The following is a 22,624-nucleotide window of genomic DNA, read 5'->3' as shown; positions in this document are numbered from 1 at the left end:
TTCCCGACCCAGGGGTCGAACCCGGGTCTCCCACATTGGAGGCAGACGCTTTAACCTCTGAGCCACCAGGGAAGCAGGAAGCAGTAATGACTGCCAAGCAAGATGGACTGCAGTTGGTCACAGCAGGACAGGGACCCTCAGGGGCCTTCTGCGGGCCAGACAAGGGCCAGAGACCTGGGTTCACCACCTCTGTGGCTGAGCTGCTGGCTTAGCTTGGATCATTCTGAGCTTTGTATGTTCAGCTATGAACTGGAAATAAGTTTAGCACTGTTGTGAAGATGGAAGAAACTGGGCTAACCACCTTAGGGGCCCCAGAGGCTGGGAGACGTCCTGGAGGAGGGCCACTTGAGCTTAAGCCTTAAATGGATAAAGACCTACTGTAGAGCACAGGGAACTCTGTTATGTGGCAGCCCAGAGGGGAGGGGAGTTTGGGGGAGAATGGGTACACATGTATATGAATGGCTGAGTCCCTTTGCTGTCCACATGAATCTATAAGATATTGTTAATGGGCTATGTGCTTAGTTGCTCAGCCGTGCCCGACTCTTTGTGATCCCATGGACTGAATCCTGCCAGGCTCCTCTGTCCACCGGATTTTCCAGGCAAGAATACTGGAGTGGGTTGTCATTTCCTCCTCCAGGAGATCGTCCTAACCCAGGAATCAAACCTGCATCTCCTGTGTCTCCTGCATTGCAGGCGGATTCTTTACCCACTGAGCCACTGGGGAAGCCCTTAAAAGGCAAATAAAACTCAGCCCGGTAAACGAAACGTGGGTGAGGATGGCCAGGGCTAGCGGAGGGAGGGGTGCACCGGGGAGGAGGAGCTGTGTGGAGCCAAACCTGGGAGGCTGGCCACAGAAGATACTGGGTGTTGAATGAGCTAAGCCGACGGTCTCTGGGAAGTGGGAAGGCTGGAGGGCCCCTCCCTTCCATCTGGCGCGGAGGGGTTGTCGTTGCCCCCACCCCCACCGCAGCAGCTGGCAGAGCCAGGCGCTGTGCCTTCTTCGGTGCCTTTTCCAGCCACCTCTGGGCTCCCCTGGGCCGGCCCCGCCCCTGGGCTGCGCTGGAAGCAGGGGCGGGGCCAGGCGCCCCAGAGCCGCAGGCGGGAGGGCTGGGGAGCAAGCAGGTGGAGGGCTGGCGGCGGCGGGGCTACGGTGGCTCGGCCTGCGGGTCCGGAGCTCCGACTCCCACCTCTCCCCTCCCGGCCCGCCCGCCATGCCTGCCAGCCCTTTGCCTTTGCCGGGGCACCCTCCTGACCAGCCTCCCCTCCCCGTCTGGTTGGGATTTGGGAGCTGAGCCGTCTGGGTCCCTAGGGCCAATGCAGTGCCGGCTCCTCCGGGGCCTGGCCGGAGTCCTCCTCACCCTTCTGTGCATGGGGCTCCTCTCCCTACGGTACCGCTCAAGCCCGTCCCCGCAGCGTGTGCCCGACACCCCCGAGCTGAGCCCGCCAAGCCCTCGGCCCTCCGAGCTGCAGCTCCACGATGTCTTCATCGCAGTCAAGACGACCCAGGCCTTCCATCACTCCCGCCTGGAGCTGCTGCTCAACACGTGGGTCTCCAGGACCAGGGAACAGGTGACAAGCGGGGGATTGCGGGTCCCAGGAGTGGCCCCTGGTCTGAGTGCTCACAGAGGCCTTTCTACCACCGACCTGGGGTTCTCTGGCGGCCCCACGGGAGAAGCTGCCCTCCTACCTGCCCTGCCTGGACTGTGTTCCCGCTCCTCCTTCCTCCCAGGATGGGGGTCTCCTGCGGCTGTGAGTCCCTCACTAGCCCAGGAGCCAGGCACTCCTAAGGCCCACTGCTTGGTCTTTTGGGGGCCAGGCTACTCTGGGCTCCTACGTCCCTTCTGGGGGTCCCTTCTGGGGGTCCCTTCATTCCCTAGCTGCTCTGGAGCAGGCTTAGTGCCTGCCCACCCTGGCCTTGGGGGCAATGGTAGGTGTTGGGCAGCTGGACAGAGGCCTCTGCGAAGTCCTGACTTTTGACAAGAGCCCTGGCCAGGCTGCCCCCAGGCCAGGCCCTGGGTGCTGTCCTTTGCCCTGGCTGAGGGTGGAGCACAAGGGCTGAGCCTCTGAGGATGGGATGGTCTGGGTGGGGCCTGTTTGGGGAGAGGGGTGGGGGGCATCCTTTAAGAATTCCTGACAGCCCCTGCCCCCATCCTCTGCTGCCAAGGGTGTGCCCCGGGGCAGTGGCATCTCACCTCCTGTGCTCCATTTCCTGTGGGGCAGTTTCTGAGGGATGGACGAAGTGGGTGTGTGCTGTGGTGAAAGCAGTGATGAGCGAGAGGCCTGCCTGGCATGTATGGTGGGGATGTGTATGTGTGTTCACATGCGTGTGTGCTCACACGCATGGAGCCAGTGTCAGTGTCAGACGTGCCATGACAAGAGGCGTGTGTGTGACAGAGTGTGGCTTTCTGGGGAGGCAGCTCTGAGTCCCCTCTGGCTCTTCCAGCCCCATACCCAGTGCCCTCCTCAGGCAAAGTGAGTGATTTGGGGGTGTTGAGAGTCCTCTCTAGTGGGGTAGAGGGGCAGATTCACATGCGTGCGCACGTGCGCACACACACACACACACACACTGTCCCTACTTTGGCGGCTGGCTCAGTGGGAGGAAGTGACGAGCCTTTGGGGGGGCGGTGGTTGGAGGTTCCTGGAGACCAAGGAGGGGGGAGGTGGTGCTGGAAGAGGCCAAGGCCAACTGGGGAGGGGGCACCTTTACCCTGATTTCCTGGTCCTGATATCCCGGCACCCTGGATTAACCTTTTCCTTGCTGGAACCCCCAACACCCCTCAGACTCTTCCCTGGGACGCTGCACAGCTTCTCATCTTAGGGAGATTCTAGTTCCGCTTGCGGAAGCCACCAAACCTGGCCCTCCCTGCAGACCTTCCTGTTTATGGTGCTGTGTCTGTGTGTACCCGGGAGCATGGCCTCACGTGGTCGGAGTCCCTTTCCTGTTTCGTCTTGATCGCTGCGATGGTGCCCTTGCTCCGGATGAGGATACTGAGGCCAGAGAGGAGGAAGAGCTTGCCAGCATCACCCCAAAGGCCCAAGAGGGCAGAGCTTAGTGGGCCCATCTCTAGGCTGGGGTCCTTCTTTCTCTGCTGAGACTGGGGACCACAGGGCTGCCTGGTCACTTGGGCTTTTAGCCTGGGCGTTCAGGCCTGGCAGGACTAGGCTGGCAGCGGAGAGGCATGCAGACACCCTCTCTGTGCTCTGAGCTCAATCCCAGATGTTAACCAGGCCGCCAGAGTGAGTACCTGGCAACTGCTCAGCATCTAAGGGACAGCATGTCGGTGCATCACTCTACTGAACCCTCACAATAACCTGAGTGGTAGGTATTGATATTCCCATTTTTCAGAGGGGGAAACTTAAAAATTCCCATTTGTAAGCAGAGGTAGGAGATGTATTTACTCAGCTGGACATTCCCACTTCCTCCTCCCCTGTCCCTAGCAGAAGGGGCAGACTAGAAATCTTGTCCTTTAAGGCAGATCTGAAAATAAAAGGCAAGACACTCAAACTGAGGAAGAAGAGAGGAGACAGGGAAACCCACCCTCATCACTACATCTGGGCCCCCTTCATTTCCACCCTTTGGCTCATCTCTCCCTGTGACCTCGGCCAAGGCCGCCCCCTTTTCAACTCTCGGTTTCCCCAGCCGCACAGGGTAGGAGGGTATTAGAGCCTCTCCCAGCTCTGCCATCAGGAGCAGGCCTGAGCTGGTTAACTCCAGGGCTGGGCACCCGCTCCAGCTGGTTAAGGGCAGCCGGGTGGCAGGTGGGCCTTTGTGGCAGCGGGCTCGGGCTCGTGTGTGGCCTTTGTCCCAGGCACAGGGGGCGGGCTTGGGGGAAGCATGTTTTGCGATGCAGAGGAGCCTTTCTCTTCCTCACATTCCTCAAGGGCAGGGGTGGGGGTAGCAACGAGAGCCCCACAACTCCCCTCCTCTGCAGCAGATGGCCCCCGGCACCCCCTCCCCTGACCCTAGCAGGCTGTCTGTCCTTTTGTTTTCCTGCAAGGTTTTAACCATTGTCAGGATCCCTCCTAGAAACAATCAAATGCAACCCTCTGCTCAGAGAAAACTCTGCCCACTGCTCTGTGCCAACCTCAGAATTCCTGGGGACTGAAACACCAGCCTCATGAGCCCTGCTAGGCCCCCAGACCGTGCTGTGGGGACCCCTCCTTCCCCCTCTCCCCACTAACTCATTCCCAGGCCTTCCCTGGCCCATTTGGCCCACACTCCAGACTGGAGAGAGTTCCACTATCTGGTGACTGTTTGGTGGCACAAGTTTGCCGGAGAGCAGGGCAAGAAAAGTCTGACTTACTTTACAGGCTCCCCCGGGGGCTGTGTTGAAAACAGCCTGGAGAGGAGCAGGACGGAGCAGAGAGAACAGGGAAAAGGTGACTGCAGCAAAGCAGGCAGGAGGTGACGAGGAGGGGATGGACCGTGGGCTGACTGTGGAGGCTGTACCCCAGGGAGAGGGTGTACCCCAAGCAGTTTGAAAGTTCAGTCAGTTCAGTTCAGTCACTCAGTTGTGTCTGACTATTTGTGACCCCATGGACTGCAGCATGCCAGGCTTCCCTGTCCATCACCAACTCACAGAGTTTACTCAAGCTCATATCCATTGAATCGGTGATGCCATACAACCATCTCATCTCCTGTCTTCCCCTTCTCTTCCTGCCTTCAATCTTTCCCACCATCAGGGTCTTTTCCAATAAGTCAGTTCTTTGCATCAGGTGGCCAAAGTACTGGAGTTTCAGCTTCAGCTTCAGTCTTTCCAATGAATATTCAGGACTGATTTCCTTTAGGATGGACTGGTTGTATCTCCTTGATGTTCAAGGGAATCTCAAGAGTCTTCTCCAACAACATGGTTCAAAAGTATCAATTCTTCGGTATTTGGCTTTCTTTATGCCCCAACTCTCACATCCATACATGACTACTGGAAAAACCATAGCTTTGACTAGACAAACCTTTGTTGGCAAAGTAATGTGTCTGCTTTTTAATATGCTGTCTAGGTTGGTCATGACTTTTCTTCCAAGGAGCAAACGTCTTTTAATTTCATGGCTACAATCACCATCTGCAGTGATTTTGGAGCCCAAAAAATAAAGTCTGACACTGTTTCCCCATCTATTTCCCATGAAGTGATGGGACCAGATGCCATGATCTTAGTTTTCTGAATGTGAGTTTTAAGCCAACTTTTTCACTCTCCTCTTTCACTTTCATCAAGAGGCTCTTTAGTTCTTTAGTTTGAAAGTTGGGTGGATAGAATTTGCTGACAGACTGGATGTGGGTGTGAGAGAAGGAGAGGAGGCGTGGTGACCCCCAGATGTTGGGTCCCAGTAAGATAGGGTAGAGTGAGAAGAGCTCAGGTCTGGGGGTGCTCAGGTGCTCAGTGTCCTCAGGCTGGGTCTGAGTGCCTGCTGGGTGGGGCTCCTGGGGGGATGTCTGGCTGTGCTGGGAGCTAAGAGTGGGGAGAGGTCCTTACCTCTTGCCAACCACACAGCCTTGTTTCATCACTTAGCCCTCATTTTGCCATCTGCAAATCACAACACCTGTCTGGAGAGTCAGTGAAGTCATGGGGGGCCAGACATGTAAAAGCTGTGGGTGGGGCACCTCTTCAGTCTGGGAGGCATGTGAGGGCCCCAACACTTGCACACGGAGGTTGGGTGACTGTGAAAGTTGTGACTGTCTCCCTCAGTGGTTCGGTGTCCCAGAATCTGTCTGCTGACACACACGTGTATACGTGATTGTGGAGTGGCCAAGTGGGACTGCGATGTGTGTGTGGTTGAAGAAGGTGTGATTCTACCAAGGGTGTGCGACTCTGGTCTGGTGGGTGCTGGTCTGTAAGGGGGCTGAATGTGAGACTGATGGGCTGATGTGCAACTTGAAGTTGTGTGTCTACAAAAGCTGGGTTATGTGTGTTGTATGGGGGAGGGGGTTGGGTAGCTGAGAAAGTCCTCTTGCCCTAAAGGAGTGTGTGACTGTGACAGGAGTGCATTTCCATCACTGAAGGAGGACAGAGGTCTGCTGTGTGTGCGTCCACCTGGACTTGGCTGTGGGCTGACCCGGGACTCTCCTTGGCTGACCCCTGCCCTGACTCTTTTCTTATTCTTAGACGTTCATCTTCACTGACAGCCCAGATGAAGTCCTCCAGGAGAGACTGGGTAACTCTGGGTGGGATGGGGACCCCTCAGTTGTTGTCAGGGAAAGCTGGGGTGGCTGCCTGGGGGTTCCCAGGAAACACGACTGTCTGCCCTTGGTATACAGGGATTCCCCCTTTGCCCAGGAGGGGAGCAGGAGTCTCCCCTGGAAATGGAAGGCCATGAACGTCTGGGTCCCAGCTCAGCATGCTGTCCATTAGTTTCAGGATTCTGGGCAAGCCAGCCCTCCCTGTCTTCAGCTTCCCCTGTGTAAAACGGGAGTGGGTGGGCTGCTCCAGGCTCTTTGAGGCCCTGCCTTGCTCTGCTTCTCACACTGTGCAGGGCTGTGGGGAGGAGCTGGGCTGACTTGTCCTTACTTCTCTAGGGTCCCACCTTGTGGTCACCAACTGCTCTGCGGAGCACAGCCACCCTGCCCTGTCCTGCAAGATGGCCGCTGAATTTGATGCCTTCTTGGCCAGTGGGCTGAGGTGAGTCTACCTTGGTCTTCATCTTGGTCTTAGGGGGCAGGCGTAACCTTTGCCTCAGGCAACTCAAGACATCCCATATCTAAATGGGATGTCTTGTCAAAAAAGTAAAGTTCTGGATCCTATGAACTGAATCACATGTAGATAGGGCCTTCTGGGATCTGCCTCTGGTCAGGCCATCTAGATTCATATCCTGCCGTTCTGGCTGTGTGACCTAGGGCAAGTGTCTGAACCTTCCTGAGTCTTGGTTCCCACCTGAGAAATGGGCACAACTTCCTTATGAGCTTACAGGAGATGCTGCTTGGCACAGGGCTAGGCCTTGCGTGTTAAGCCCGCTCCAGCCCATGTCTGTTTGTTGACTGACTGTGAGGGTGCAGGGGGAGTCTGGCTGACAGGCAGCTCATGGGAACCCCTTCCAAGTTCAAGGTCCCCGATTCCATCCCCACAGATGGTTCTGCCATGTGGATGACGACAACTATCTGAACCCCAGGGCGCTGCTGAAGTTGCTGAAAACCTTCCCCCAGACCCGCGACGTCTATGTAGGCCGCCCTAGCCTGAATCGGCCAATTCACGCTTCGGAGCCGCAACCTCACAACCGTACAGTGGGTCCCTCGCAGCCTCCTTTGTGAACTGGCCGGGGGGTGGGGGGGGTGGGGGGGGGGGGGGGGTGGGGGGGTGGGGGGGCGGGGGGGGGGGGGGGTTGGGGGGGTGGGGGGGTGGGGGGGGGGTGGGGGGGCGGGGGGGGGTGGGGGGTGGGGGGGGTGGGGGGGTGGGGGGGGGGGGGGGGTGGGGGGGGTGGGGGGGTGGGGGGGTGGGGGGGGTGGGGGGGGTGGGGGGGGTGGGGGGGGTGGGGGGGGTGGGGGGGGGTGGGGGGGCGGGGCCCTGAAGGGGCGGGGTTCTGCAGGGGGCGGGTGGATTTTCTGGGTTTCAGAATTGCCTGCATCACTGTGTATCTGGGCTGGTGGCTTCTCTGAATCCTGTCTCCTCCTTTATGAGACTGAGAGAGGAGAGAGAGGAGATTGACATAATGCAAGGAAAGCAAAGACTGGCACTGAGTAGGGCCTCAATTACTGAGGAGCAGTGGCTTGTCCTGGTCATACCGTGAGCATAGTGGGCTGAGCTGAGGTCTCCAGGCTCCACAATCAGGCTTCTAGCCACCTGGTATCACCGTGTAGTTGGACGGATTGTTAAAATGCTGAATCTGTTGGGCCAGGTGGCAAATTGCGGCTGCCGGGAGCCCCTGAACCCTCCCTTCCCCTAGACAGCTTTCCTCTCTTCAGATTTCACTAATCACCCACAGGGGTATTGGCACCTGGCACAAGAGGGTCCCCAGCACCCGCTTCAGCTCCAGACCTGAATGGACAGATTTAGGTTGCCAGATTTAGGAAGCAAATAAAAGCCCGGGATATTCATTAAATTTGACGTTTGGAGAAATAAGAATTTTTTAGTATACATATATTGCATGTTATTCCCCCGGTCCCCAGAACCCACCTGGATTCTGGCTTGGGGTGACCCAGGCCCCTAGGGCACCCTTGGCCTCCATGAAAGCCAAGGGTCCCCCTCTTTAGAGGCAATGTCTGGAGCGGGAGCTGGGCCCACTATGGGGCTTTCTCCCTCTCAGGGTCACCATCTGCTTCTCGAGGGAAACCAAGAGCAGGAAACACAAAACCTTAATTATCTGCAGCTCATCAGCCTCTGAGCCCTAATTAAATCCTTCTGGGCCCTGAGGGGTGGTGTGCATGAGCAAGCTGATGCCAGGTGAGCCGAGGGGTCCCCTAGGTTCCCATACCACCTCTCCCTCATCTAAAGATTTGAGAGCTTTGCTCTGAAACCTGACTCCCAGAGCTCATTCCCTAGCCCCGCTCCCTCCTGGCTTTGTGACATTGACTGCAGTCACCTTGCCTCTCTGCCTCAGTTTCCTCATCTGTAGAATCAGTGAAAAGTCACTGCCTCACAGAGTGGATGTGAGCAAAAGAATTAAATGAGGCCACCTATTCAAGGGCCAGGAGCTCCTGGAGAAGGAAATGGCAGCCCACTCCAGTATTCTTGCCTGGAGAGTCCCATGGACAGAGGAGCTTGGTGGGCTACAGTCCATGGGGTTGCAAAGAGTCAGACATGACTGAGCAACTAAGCACACACACAAACATTCAAGGGCTTGGAATGGGATCTGGCACATGGTAGATACTAGTGAGTGTTTTCCACCAGTACCCGATTCAGCTCCATGGGATTCTGAAGAGTCAGACATGACTTGGCGGCTGAGCACGAGCACCTGACTCAGCCAAGCCTCAACTCTGAGCAGTGTTTTTCCTGTGCTAGGCACAGGACCCTGCTGGGCACACCCACTCCTCAAGCCCACAATGTGCACCGATGCCCTCCTTGTCAGACACCCCACCAGCAGGATCTCAGGACTGCTCCAGAGTGTCCTGGCCAGTTCAGAATGTGGGTGTCCCCCCAGAGTCAGATGGCAAAGGGGGCAGGAGGTTTGGCTTGGGGTCAGTCCCAGCTCTGGGACCTCGGCAGGCGACCTTAGTTCTGTGTACCTCAGTCACCTGATCTGTAGCACAGGGCTTGGCATGGCCAGTGCTTGGGGTGAGGAGCTCACATGGTCGCTGCCGATGTTACTGTGGTTACTCTGGGAGTGGAAGCCCTGCTCTCATTAATTCATTCAGCAAGCGTTTATTGGGTGCCTCCTGTTAGGTCCCAAAGAACCCATTCATTCTGCCTAGTTGAGGCCTGACTTCTCTCTAAGAGGGCAGAGTTTCCAGAAGTAAGCTCATAGAGATCTCGGAGGAGGAGCACACCTCTGGGCCTGGAGAACCGTCGGATTTCAGAACTGGAGCCAACGTTGTGCTCACTGGTGACATATCTGAGGTCCAGAGAGGGGCAGGGACTCTTTCAAGGTTACACAGCTGTACAGTGGAGGGGGGAGCCCCGTATCAGACTTTCCAGCTTCCTGTCCAGTGCTCGTCTCACTGCTGAATCATGGGAGATAGCCCAGCCCAAGGCAACATACATCAGTGAAGCAGCAACTGTGGACTTGGGAGAAGGTAACCTTAGGGCACTTTGACTAAGAGATTGTACAGTTGAAAAGGTACAGTGTTTCTCAAAAGCCTTGAAGAAATTCCTGGGTGAATTCACAGGTCCTCACAGAGGAGGTAGAAGAGATCTTGGGCCATGGTGGTGCTAGGCAAGGGCAGAAAACGGTTTACACCCTAAAAGGGTGGTATTGGTTCAGATGTCAAGGGCTTTACAAGCTGATCGATAAACCCACTAGTGTTTACCACATGCCGGATCCCATTCCAAGCCCTTGAATGTTTGCCTTCCCTTCTCTTTTTCCTTCGTGGGCATAATTTAAGGTTGTAACAAGACTCTGCATGCGTACTAAATCACTTCAGTCGTGTCCGACTCTTTGTGACCCTATGGACTTTAGCCCGCCAGTCTCCTTGGTTCATGGGATTCTCCAGGCAAGTGGAGAAACCACTCCAGGGAGTGGTTTGCCGTGTTCTCCTCGGGGATCTTCCCATCCCAGGAATCGAATCTGTGTCTCTTACATGTCCTGCATTGGCAGGCGGATTCTTTACCACGAGTGCAGTCTGAGAAGCCTCATAGCAAGACTACTAGAGATGTGAAATATAAAGCTTTTGAGCCGTGTTGGTTGTGAGGAAGGGGAGGCCTGGCTGTTGCTCCCACCCCTAGGCTCACCCTACACTTTGGCTTTCCCCATCTTCCCCCACAGAGGCTGGTACAGTTCTGGTTTGCCACCGGGGGTGCTGGCTTCTGCATCAACCGCAAACTGGCTTTGAAGATGGCCCCCTGGGCCAGGTAAGCAGAGACCTACAGGCAGATGGGGGAGGTAGAGGTGAGCAGAGAGGAGGAATCGGCTGGTGTGTGGGTGGGGTGTTTGTAACAGGAGGGGCTTGAGTGTGAGCTCAGGAGACACTACCTCTCATTCCCACTGCATCAGAGTTACACAGCTAGTGGTGAGCAAGTCACCTGTTGCCTTGCCCTTGGGGGTACACTGCCTGGTGCACCCTGCTACACACAGGCAAGCTGTGTAACCTCTAGGAGCCTCAATGCCCCGTCTGTAAAATGGACCTGATAATACAGTGGCCAGTGGTCACTGTAAGGGTTAAATGAGAAAGTGCTTGGGCTGGCACCTGGTAGGAGCCCAGTCAATATTAGGCTCTGTTTTCAGCCCTCTTCTGACCAATCACTGTCACAAGGGAGGTGAAGGCCAAGTGGAGGGACACTCAGAGGAGGGAGTAGGGCCTTCTACCTGGGAAGAGGAGGGAAGGCTTCCTGGAAGAGGTGGCATCTGAGCTGGAATGGTCCTGGAAGAGTGGTGCCAGACTGAGGGGGACTGTGGGAGCAGTGGAAGCCCTCAGTACTGGGCAGGGGCGCTGGCATTCTAGAGAGGGCGTGGCAAAGGCCTCTTGCGGTCTGCTGGGCAGGTGCTACTAACAGCCACATCAGTGTCACCACCTTCAACTGAGGGTTGACTGAGCCAGGCCTGTACTTTGCTAAGATTATCACAGCCCCCAGGGAGGAAGGGGCGTTGGCCTTATTTCTACTTGGCTGAGAAAACTAAGTTGCTGAGAGCTTAAGTAAGTGATTGGTTCCAGGTCACCCAGGCCCGAGGTCTCCCAGCTGCTGGGTTTGGCTCTAGGGCCTGCGTGGTTTGCCTCTGCAGCAACCTGCCCTGCCCTGCCCTGCCCTGGATGGGGGTGCCCTCAGGAGGAGGCAGGAATGCTGTCCTAAGGTCTGTTGATAGAGGTGTATACACATGACCAGGGGTCTCCCTGTGACCCGGATACCCCATCTAGGCTTCTGTCCCCCTCTATGGTACATTTGTGTGAATTAGAAAAAAGTACCCCCTCTGGGCAGCGCAGCCCCCAGGCACAGCCTGGGGAAGGTGACAAAGGATGGGATTCTGTACCTGCTGGACCCCTCTCTCAGGCATCTTGTGCAGCGGGGCAAGCTGCCCAGCCTAGTCTCTAGGGCGTTCATGGGGTGCACAGTCAGGTGATGCCCTTGCCAGGAACACTGCTCCTCCCCCGCTTGGCACCTGGCTGACTGCAGATCATCCTGTAAGGCTCTGTTTAGAATCTGCTACTGCCATGATTAAATAAAGAGCAAAACAAAAGGCTGCCACCTCCTCTGGGAACCTGCTTTGCCCTCCCTGTGTCCCCAGGCCTCGTGCTTTCCTCTGACTTAGCACCAGTCCTCTGAAATGACCTGCTCATCTGTCTGACTCCCTCCAGCACGGAGGCTGCTGTTGAGGGCAGGAAGCATTTCTTTCCCATCTCTGTGTCCTCAGCTTCTGTGTCATCAGTGGCTGGCACCAGGTATATGCTCAAACTCAAAAATGAATGAATGAGTGGATGAATGAATGGATAGAAAGAGAGAAAAGGAAAAGATACATTTATAAAAGGCTTCATTTCACCATTTTGCCACTTAAAATCCTCACAGCAGCTCTGGCTATTATCATGCCCATTTTACAGAAGAGAAAACTGAGGCTCTCCGAGGTTTATAATTTGCATGAGGCTACACAGTATGCAGGGGACAGATGCTAGAGCTGCACTCTTCTCTTCCAGCTGGCTGTGGTGGAGGGAGGGTCTTCTGGGAGGCAGGAAGGGCTCTAGGTATCAAGGACCTTAGGCCACTGGCTGCAGCATGGCTCTGTTCCTCAGTGGCTCCCACTTCATGGACACATCTGCCCTCATCCGGCTGCCCGATGACTGCACTGTGGGTTACATCGTTGAGTGCAAGCTGGGCGGCCACCTGCAGTCCTGCCCCCTCTTCCACTCCCACCTGGAGACCCTGCAGCTGCTGGAGGCTGCCCAGCTCCCAGAGCAGGTGAGCCAGCTATGGGGCAGGTGGCAACAGGGGAGGTGTGTGTGTGGGGGGGCTCTCTCCTTTAATGGGGAAACTGAGTCCCAGCATGGCAAAGGACCCCCTTAAGGGCACGCAGTGACTCAGTGCTCTCCACCTCTGACCCTTATGGGTTGGCATTTGTGGTGCTAATGTTCTTTGATCTGGTTCTCAAATGCCAGCTGGAGGGACCTGCACAAACAAGAGGAAGCTCATCTTGAGATTCAGACCACTCAGGTCCCTGAACGCTGCATTCTTCCTTCTCACCTCTCTTCAACCTCCCATCCTTACCACACCCTCTGAAGGGGCCAGTGCTGCACTTTTCAATGGCCTCCTCCTTCATCAGAGCCTACCTGGCCACTGCTTACTGCTTTTCCTTCCCACACAGGTGTTACTGGGAAAGACCAGGTCTTCAGTAGGGATGACCCATGTGTAATGTCAGGCTGGGGGAGGGGTAGGTGCCCCTCCCATCACCTGGCAGGTAGTGACTCTGCTGAGGTCCAGCTGGCTCTGCCTTGCAGATACTGCCCTCCAACTCATGGGTGTCCAGTCCCATAGGGGGTCCTGGCTGGGAAGACCCCCAGGGAGGTTCTGTGTCATGGTATGAGTCAGAGCCCTTCTAAGCTGCAAGGGACAGAAAGGCAATGGACTAATTAAACAGAAAAGGACATTTATGGGTCCGTGTACCTGAGAAGGTGCGGGTGTGGATGACTTGCTAGATCTGGTGAGATCTGGGTGCTCAGATCCCGTCCCCTCTCTCGCGTGTCCTCCCCCATGCTGGCCTCTTTCTTAGGCAGGCCCGCTGCTTGTGCTGGCAAGATGGCAGCCCCACCCCACCCGTGAGAAGAGAGCTCCTCCTTCTGTCGGACCGCACGGCTGGTGCTCGCTGGTCACATGGCTCACTTGGGACACATGACCTGTTTCCTACCAGAGCCTAGAGCTAGTGTTGATTGACCAGACCTACAACTGGGGTGCAGGTTGGTCCCATTAGGACCACAGCCAGGAAAGAGGGGCAGATTTTGGATTGCCAAAACCGGGGTGTTCCCTAAAGTTTGGGGTTTGAGCCCCTGCTGTGCCAGATACCACGCTGGGGGCCTTATCTTTTTTAACTCTCTAGTTCCTCATGACATTCATAGGGGATGATTCTTAACATTATTCCCATTCTACAGATGGAGAAACTGAGGCCCAGAGAGTGGAACTAACTGTGGCCAGTTCAGGACAGAGAGGGACTTGAACCCTGGTGGGTGGCCCCCAAATCCACAGTCTTTAATCACGGTGCTTGACTGTGTTTTGACTGGAGTCTTTATCCGCAGCCTCATTGCTTGTGGAATGACCTGAGGAATTGCTAAGGCCTTAGAGTAGGTCTCAGGAAACCTCCATCCAGGTGCGCAACCTCCTGGAAAGGCACCTTCCCCTCTTGAGCCTCAGTTTCCCAATCTGTAGATGAGGGCATCATTCCAGCTTCTTTAGTAAATGAGACTGTTGGGGGCACCAATGGGATTATGGGAGAATGGGAGGGGATGGACCCCTCAGTGAAACACCGATTACTGATGGTGGAATTTCAGGTGCAGAGACAGGCTTTCTGTGCCACTCAAAATGTCTTAGACACCTTCTCTGTTTCTACTAAAATGCTGCCCCCTTGTGGGGTCCCTGGTGAGACACTCCTCCCTGCTGCCCCGCCCTGCTTCATTGCCTTCTCTGCTTCTCTTTGCGCAGGTCACCCTTAGCTACGGCGTCTTTGAGGGGAAACTCAACGTCATTAAACTCCATGGCCCCTTCTCGCCTGAGGAGGACCCCTCCAGGTGGGTCTGCGGGCTGATACTGTAGGATGGGAGGACTGGGGCCTGAGGCCAGGGATAGAAAGAAGGGAACCAGGAGCGAGGGAAGTGAGAGAGGCTAGTAGCTGATAGCAGAGCTGGGAGTGGATTCCAGTCCCTGCTCTGCCATTGGCTTACTGTGTGACCTTAGGCAGGTGCCTGCCTTGCCTCTCTGTACCTTAGTTGCCCCATTTGTAGCACAAGGAGGCTGGGCATCAAGGATCTGAAGGGGATCTCCCAGGCCTGATCCTCTGCAATTCTTCAGGAACCTCTAGAAGACTTAACTGTGTTCACTGAGCAAAGGAGATGCTCTCATGGAGAAACTCCAGGCACCCATTGGAGAAACTCCACACCCAAGGAAATTAAAAAAATTTTTTCTTAGACTCTTCATTTCTTGGATGGTACTTTTCCATGGACAGAGGGTTGGAATGAGGGCTAAAATGCCACCTAGGCACCTCCAGTTCTCCCCCCAGACACACTCCAGGGAGATTAGGGCTGCTCAGCTCAGCCCCCTCCATCCCACTCCTAGCCCCGATTGCTGTGGAGACGTTTAGAGCCTGGCCTGTGACATATTGTGGCAGGGGAGTAAGACCTACTCAAGGCAGTAGAAGAAGCCAGTGTGACTGGAATATGGGAGAAAAGAGGAAAGTGGCAAGAGATTCATTTGGGGAGGTGGCATCTCCCCCATCCCCTGGGACTTCTAGGCTCTGTCCAGACTCTGGACCTGCCTGAAGTGCATAACCCATAAGGGAGCACTCACTCCTGCCCCTGAAATCCTGCAGAGCCATCTGTTTGGAGGCAGAGGTCTCACCACTCTCCTAGGGCTGTCAGGCCCAGAACTGTGTTGAACAAGTTGGACGTTACAAGGAGACAGAATCTGGCTCAATATAGGGGTGGGGGGATGGCAGGAATTCAAGTTTCAAAAGGAAAAGAGCTGCTTTCTAATGGAGTGAGCTTTTCATCAGTAGAGGTGTGCAAGCTATGGCTGTATGTCAAGAGATTTAAAGTTGGTGTTAAATTCTCTCAAAGCCTAAAGATTCTAGAATCCACAGGTTCCTGCTTGATGGGGATTCAGGTCACTCGGAGGCTATGGCCTCAGCTGTTCATGGTTTCTCTGGTTTTTGAAGTCTTTACCCATCAGTGATTCTCAACAAGGGACCATTTCGCACCCCTGCCAAGGGACACTTGGTAGTGTGTGGGGACATTTTTGATTGTTAAGACTCAGCGGGGACTTCCCTGTGGATCCAGTGGCTAAAACTCTGCGCTCTCAGTGCAAGGGGCCCGAGTTTGATCCCTGGTCAAGGATCTAAATCTCACATGCTGCTACTAAAGATCCTGCATGTTGCAATGAAGATAGAAGGTCCTGAGTGCCACGGCTGAGACCCAGCACAGCCAAATAAATAAATTAGGTTAAAAAAAAAAAAGCTCAGAGGATGCTGCTGGCATCTGGTGAGCGAAGTACAGGGCTGCTGCTGAGCACCCACAATGCCCAGGACAGTCCCCACAACAGAATTATATCTGGCTCCTAATATTCATCACGTGCCAAGGTGGAAAAACCTTGCTCCAAACCATCTCTGTGACATGCTCCCCTGGGAGCCTGTGGGGGTGACTATCTTGTCCATTTCTGGTCTCTCCACAGGTTTCACTCCCTCCATTGTCTCGTCTACCCGGATACTCCCTGGTGCCCGCAGCTGGTGGCCTGATGAACCCTGAACCTCTGGGCAAAGACTGGGCTGAGGCTCTCTGGTTGTCCTTAGCCTCCCAGGCAGCCTTGAGGGCCCGTGGCAGGTCTTGTGTGTGTGTAAGGGGGCAGTCCCTGGCAGGGCCTCTGAGAGATGAGCAAGACCAGGATTGGATGATGACTGGTGCTAAATGCATCTCAAGCCCCTGGGAGGTGTGTTGCATAGCCCAGGACTGGGGGCACCAAGTAAGGGCCAGAGAGGCCTCAATGGCTGGGCCTCCATGGGCCCTGGGTGGCTGAACTGAATGAGGATGGAAGGTCCTTAAGCTACTTGGGCTCAGGAATCCTAACCCTCAAGAGAATTACCTGGGCCCCTGGGTGTGCAGAGCTAGCAGCTCTGGTCTCTCAATTCCTCTCCTGGGATCAAATACTGGGCCATTTACTCCTGGCTTCCTTGGCTGGATCCTCAAGCACTGAGGGGACCCAAGTGGAAGAAGGGCAGAATCCACAGAGTCTGCGGCAGATAATGTTGTTGCTGACCAGTCTCCAGCCCCTGCTCCCCACCTGATGTTGTTTGGAGCATCAGCATGTCCAGACCCAGATGATGAATCAGAATGGGTCCCAGCCCATCATGATGTTCCTGTTGCTCACTTTCCCAGCTTCCCTTGCTATTAGGAGCTACTACATGGCCCAGCTATGGCCAGAGCCAGATCTCTGTTAGTGCAATTTAAGCAAAGCCAATAGAGAGGCTTCTGGGGAAAGTTTTGTAGCCCTATACCCCATCTTCCTACTGCAAATGTGGGTGTGATGTCTGGGTCTAGGGCAGCCACCTTGCTGCCATGAAGGGAATGCCAAGACAATCATTTCCACAGCTGCCTCTTCCAACATCTGGTTCTGTAAGAAGATTAAACCTTTATTTGTTTAAGCCTTGCTTGGTTCAGTTTTCTGTTACATGCAGTCAAAGTCATTCCTGAGCGGGATGGGAGGATCTTTCATCTGTCTGTCTCAGTGATGTTGATTTTGGGTCCCCGACCTAGACAGCCCTGCCCTGCTCTTGCTGGCTGTGTGACCTGGGGGAATCTGCTTGGCCTCTCTGGCTTGTTTGCTCATTTTATAGATGAGAAAAGCAGTACTTACTTCACGGGTTAAAAGCAGTACTTACTTCATGGGTTGTAGGTGAAATGATGCAGGGTTTGTAAAGGGCATAGCACAGAGTCTGGTATGGAGAAAGGAACGGCCTATGAACAGTGATGACTAGTAGTGTGTGCTGTGTCATGGTGTGCTAGGATGTGTAAGGGTGTGCCCGTGCACCCTTCTATGCTTGTCTGTGCCTACCGATGTGTGTGGGATGTATAGATGTGTGTGTACCTCTGTCACGCCTCTGTGTGAGTGATATGCATGTGGGTGAATTTATGTGCGTCATGAGGTGCTGGTTTACTGAGGACAATACTTCCTTTTATCTGTCTTCAGGGCCTGGGTTGAGGTGGCTAGAGAATCAGGGAAGGCAGAATGGAGCTGAGGGATTCAGCCTCTGCTATCAGATAAAGGGGCACTTTGACAGCCCAGGTAGGAGCTAGGTAAAGGTAAGTGCCCTTAAAATTTTACGTCCCAAAGAATTTGCATGACTGAATGAAAGTGATCATGGTGAAATTTAAGGCCTAGTCATGTCTGGGGGGAGGGCTAGGAAGAGGATGTGTCTGCTTGCAGCCCACATCATGCTCAGAGATGTTGGGGGGTTGGGGGTCACAGTGGAGCTCAGGGCAGAAGGGAGGAGGGAGCAGAGGTCCAGAGGGACAGAGGGGCTTTGATCCAGGCAGCCAGGGCTGGGGGCTTCTTTGAGGCATGTCCTCCAGCTCTCGAAGGACCTTGTCCCTGCCGCAACTCTATCTGGGCAGATGGAACCACTGAACACTGAAGCCTTGACCCCTTCTTTTCCGAGGAGGAGTCTGACCCCAAAAGGAGCCGCCCTGTGCTTGTCAGGTGTGGGGCTTCCTTTCTTTCTGAGTTGACCTAATGCTGGGTGTGTGGGCTGCGAGCCGAGTGGGGCGGCCTCTGGGCTCACAGCCTGTAGGGATGGGATGGTGTACTCTACAGCCGCCGTCCTCTCCACCCCATGCATGGAGGGCTGCCGGCTGGCCCGCTTTTAGAAGCAACAGCAGATTTACGGGTTGTTCCCAGATCCTGAGGGTCGGGTGGAGGGAACAGGACTCGGGCCATCTGCTGCCTCCATTGTCTCAGAATAGCTACATAGAGCGGGGAGCAGAGTCAGCAAGGATCAGAACTGGGATGGAGGAAGGAGGGAGCCTGGGATTAACCCTTTGTGGGTCTGTGTGGGGAGGGGGAAGCTGCCTATAGGCTGTGCTAGGGTGACCTGAGCGGGCCCCACAGGCAGGGGCTGGGAGAATGGTGGGAAGGCAAGGTTGAACCACCTTGTCTTGGCCTTGCTGCACCCCGCAGGCAAGTATTACTCCCATTTTACAGGTTGGGAAACTGAGGCACCGAGAGGGAGAAGGCCCTTGGTCCAGGTCATGGGGCTTTTAGGAGCCAGGGCCAAGGCTCGAGACTCCACAGTGGTCATCAGTGCGGGACAACCGTGGAGGGTGGGAGAGCCTCAGGCTGGGCTCGACCCTCCGTTCTTCTACCTCTCAGCCCTTGAGCACCTGACTTCGCCATTCCCTGTCCTCACCTGTGAAATAGAGTGACTACGTAGCCTGCAGGTGTGGTTTTGAGACGCTGCACAAAAAGCTCCTGGTGCAGGTGGTTCCTCAGTAACCACTGTCTCCCAGCTCTCCTCGAACTCAGTCTTCTCAGCTGTAAAAGGGAGTGAGAAGAGCATTACCATAGCAGCCTCCTCGCTGGCCCCCCCTCAGACCCCCTCCGCCTTGCTCCTCATTACTCCTCATGGGTCTGCAGTTTCTCTGTCTGCCCCAGCTCTCCCTGGAATGGTCCCCCAACTCTGCACGGCTGGATAGCTCTTGCCAAGCCCCAACATCCTCTCCTAGGGAGGCTTTCCTTGATCACCCACCACAAAGTGGCTGCCTGACTGCCATCACTTCGCCCTGGGGTAGCTCCCCAGGTGGCTCTGAACCTTGCAGGCTCTTGTGGTGCATCTGCTTGTCGTATATTTGTTGCTCGCCCTCTCTGTGATCCCAGGGATCGTGTTGGTTTTGCTCACTGCTACTTGCTACCTGGCACATACTCAACGAATATTTGTGGGATGAGTTGAAAAGTGGATGAGTGAGCTTCTCAGAGCTCTTCCAGCTTGTCAGTTTTAAGATTCTATGAAAGGTGCTAAAATCCCTTGGGGACAAGATGATGGGGAAGCTTTGTAATGGAAAGATCAAATTGGTAACATTGACCATTTTTTTTAGTATCACGCACAAAGGAAAAAATTTGACCTTAAGCGCTCCTGATATGGTGCACTAGGAAGGATACAGCTTCACCCAGGAAGTGTGCTTGCCAAAGTAATTGACCCCGCGTATCAACCCTCTCGGTCTAAATATCAGTCTCCAGGAAATGGCGGGAGGGCACAGTAGAACATGTTAAATGACACTGTGAGGGTTCAACCAAGCAAATCAACAGTGGGGACAAAGACCTGGTTTCTTCAACAACTAAAATACCATAAAAAAGGAAGAAGGAAGGAATGTTAGACATTAAAAGAGATTTAGGAGTCATAGCAGCAAAATACAGTGCCTGGATCTTGTTAAGATCCTGGTTCAAATAAATGGATCCTAAAAAGACATTTTTTTGAGAAAAATAAGGAAATTTGAAAATGGACTTCGTATTAGATAGTTTTAAGAAATTGCTAATTTTATTAGCTGTGATAATGAGGTTACTTTTTCAGAAATATTCTAATATGTGAGAGATGTATTCTGAAATATATTTGGGTGAAATGATATATTGTCCATAATTTTTTTTAAGGAGATGCTTGGGGGCAAGGAATGAAATAAGGATGTTAAAGTGGGGATAGTTGTTGAAGTAGGGTGGTGGGCACACGGGGGTTCACTCTTGCTATTTCCTTTACTTGGGTGTATGTTTGAAATTTTCCATCATAAAAAGTAAAATTAAATAAATAAGAGTTCTATGGATATTCTATTTTGCTGGCTATGGCCCTCCCCATTCCCTTTTTTAACTTTCTCCCTCCCCTCCCCCTTCCTCCATGCCCCACATTCAGGCCCAGAGAACATCTGTTCTCATCAGACACTGCTGTCCTGACTCTACTTCCTGTTCTCCCCAAACACCAGAGAAAGGAGAGGCAGACCTTGACTGGAAGCTGGTCCCTTCCTGATTTGCATTTTGTGTGTTTCCTGGTTTCTCTGAGGCCCATCCTGATTTCTTTTGGTCCTGAGCACTGGTCCCAGCTGCTTCATAACCCAGCAGCACTTTCCTTGGGCAGTCACAGTGACAGTCACAGCCATCGCTTACCACTCCCCCTAGTCATCTATCCAATAAGAGTTTACTGCTCAACTCCTCTGGTGGGGGTGTCTGGGATCCCTGTGTTAGAGATTACACAGGAGAGTCAGGTATAAGCCCTACTCTCAAAAGGGAGCTCAAATCCCAGTTGGAGCAGTATTAAAAACATAGCTTATCGTGTAAGTGATGATGAAATGTGACCGTAGGCAGAAGAAGGAGGACTCAATTCTAGGGGCAGCAGGAATCAGGAAGGTCTCCCTCTGGAGCCAGGAAGACGTCAGACTGAATGAAACGTGTCACATCCTGCCTTGCATTTAAGTCTAGGGAGACCCGAAGGAAAGTGAAAATGTTAGTTGTGGTTGTGAGTACTACTGTCTTCCTGTGCTTACTTATATCGCCTTGCAGGGCAAAGGTGAATGAAGTATGTATGTACCTAGCACTGCGTCCACATGAAACACAGGGAGTTCTCACCCTCGTTCCCCTTCCTATATCTCCTCCTGAGTGACTGTGTAAATTCTCCCAGGGCAGAGACCCGGCACAATGCATCTCTGTGCCTCATATTATCTGGCACAGTGCTAGGCACATAGCAGGCACCTCACACAGACCAAAGACTAGTTGAGTGAGTCAACCTCAGGCTAGTACCAAACTGGTTGAATTAGAATCACAGGTTCTTGGTAAAAACAGATTCCAAGGCCCCATCTTAGATCTTCGGAACTCACATCTCCAAAGAAGGGGCCAAGGAATCTGTGTTTTTACCTGGTTCCCAAATAGTTCCTGGCTTAGCAAACAAGGTGGGAGTTGAGGTGAGTTCAGCACCATGGACAGAACCTCACACAGCTGCCCCATATCCTCTCTTTCCTGGGACCAGCTGGGGCAAGGACATTCTATGTTATGTGACAGGAGTTAATGGTGTAACCCTGATGGGGGCCATGAGACATCTGCGGCCTTGGCCCTCATGTGACGTGGCCCTCGTCTGTGCTTCAGGAGCGAGTTTGGGGCGGGGGTGGGGCACTGGTCCTGCTGTGGGAGACAGCGCTGAATGCACAGGAAGAGGCGGGATAATGAATATCCCCTCTATTTCTTTACAAGTTATAAGCGACCCTCATACTGTGCAAGCAGCAAAGCATGACGCCTGAGCCAGTGTGAACAAATTAATCCCCCAAAGGTGGTGCAGCACCTACTGTGTTCAAGGGCTGTGCTGGTAGCCAGGGGGCACCTGAGGATGAGCAAGATACAGCTGCCTCCCCAAGGAATCCGCAGCTTGTCAAATATGGTTCATTGACTGTTAGAAAGGATAGCAGCCTTGAAGATAACCAGACCCAGAGTCAGCGAGTGTGCTTACTGGAGAGGCAGCCTGGGGAGTGGAGAGAACAGACATGTGGCAGAAAAGGCTTTTGAGATTTGGGACCTTGTTCTAGCACTGACTAGATGTGTGGCCTTGTGCCTGCTGTTTAGCTTTCAGAGCCTTAGTTTCCTAATCTGAGAAGTGGGAGTGATTACATCCTTCCATCAGCCCGGTTCCAGGGGCACAGCCCCAGCACCATTCATTCACTCATAGATTCACGTTCATTCATTCACATTACATTTGTGCCAGGTGAGCTGACAGTCACTGTGAAGGCTATTGAGAGTCAAGGTGCTTGAGAGATGGCATGGAAGGGGTATAAACTGAGGTGGAGGGTAATACTCCTGGCCTCCAGTGAGATGACATTTCCAGCCTCCCTTATAGTGAGAGGCCGGCCATATGACTGAGTTCTGGCTGATGGATGTGTCCCACTTGCAGTCCTGGCCCATAAAATTCTCCCCTATGAGATGATCTCTCTCTGTCCTCATCGCTGGCTAGATGGAGAGGACTTTGGGTTATAGGAGCCTGGAGATGGGAGGAGCCCAGGTCCCAGAATCTCTTTGTGGAAGTCTGTCCACCAAACAGCTGCACTGAATTGTTAGAAGAACCAGAAACAAACAGGTGTTGAGTTGAGGTCTTGGGGTGTTTGTCACCACACTTAGCCTGTCTGTGCTCTCTGTCTGTGCTCAGTCATGTCTGACTCTTTGTGGCCTGCCAGGCTCCTTTGTCCATGGGATTTTTTTTTCAGGCAAGAATACTGGATCCTCCTCCAGAGGGTCTTTCCCGACCCAGGGATTGAAACCACGTCTCTCACATCTCCTGCATTACAGGTGAAGCCATCCAGGAAGCCCCAGCCTACCCTAACTAATACTAATACAGGCAGATACAGCAAGCA

At 53.9% G+C, this 22,624-nt stretch overlaps 1 protein-coding gene across 2 annotated transcripts; it reads left to right on the top strand.

Moving 5' to 3' along the window:
- Positions 1-809: 809 nt before the first annotated feature.
- MFNG (MFNG O-fucosylpeptide 3-beta-N-acetylglucosaminyltransferase) lies at positions 810-16,899 on the top strand. Of its 2 annotated transcripts, XM_069581195.1 has the most exons (8): positions 810-1,569; positions 6,096-6,144; positions 6,506-6,608; positions 7,054-7,207; positions 10,342-10,427; positions 12,296-12,461; positions 14,193-14,278; positions 15,933-16,899. In XM_069581195.1, the coding sequence occupies exons 1-8, from the start codon at positions 1,315-1,317 to the stop codon at positions 15,994-15,996; spliced, it is 963 nt and encodes a 320-aa protein (XP_069437296.1). In that variant the 5' UTR covers positions 810-1,314; the 3' UTR covers positions 15,997-16,899. The 2 variants fall into 2 exon arrangements, with proteins under 2 accessions (XP_069437296.1, XP_069437297.1); XM_069581196.1 differs by lacking the exon at positions 12,296-12,461 and having other exon boundaries at positions 857-1,569.
- The last annotated feature ends 5,725 nt before the right edge of the window (positions 16,900-22,624 follow it).

The sequence above is a fragment of the Ovis canadensis genome, chromosome 3 (genome assembly GCF_042477335.2).
Source record: "Ovis canadensis isolate MfBH-ARS-UI-01 breed Bighorn chromosome 3, ARS-UI_OviCan_v2, whole genome shotgun sequence".
Classification (NCBI taxonomy): Eukaryota; Metazoa; Chordata; class Mammalia; order Artiodactyla; family Bovidae; genus Ovis; species Ovis canadensis.
This window is presented reverse-complemented; position numbering and strand designations above follow the sequence as displayed.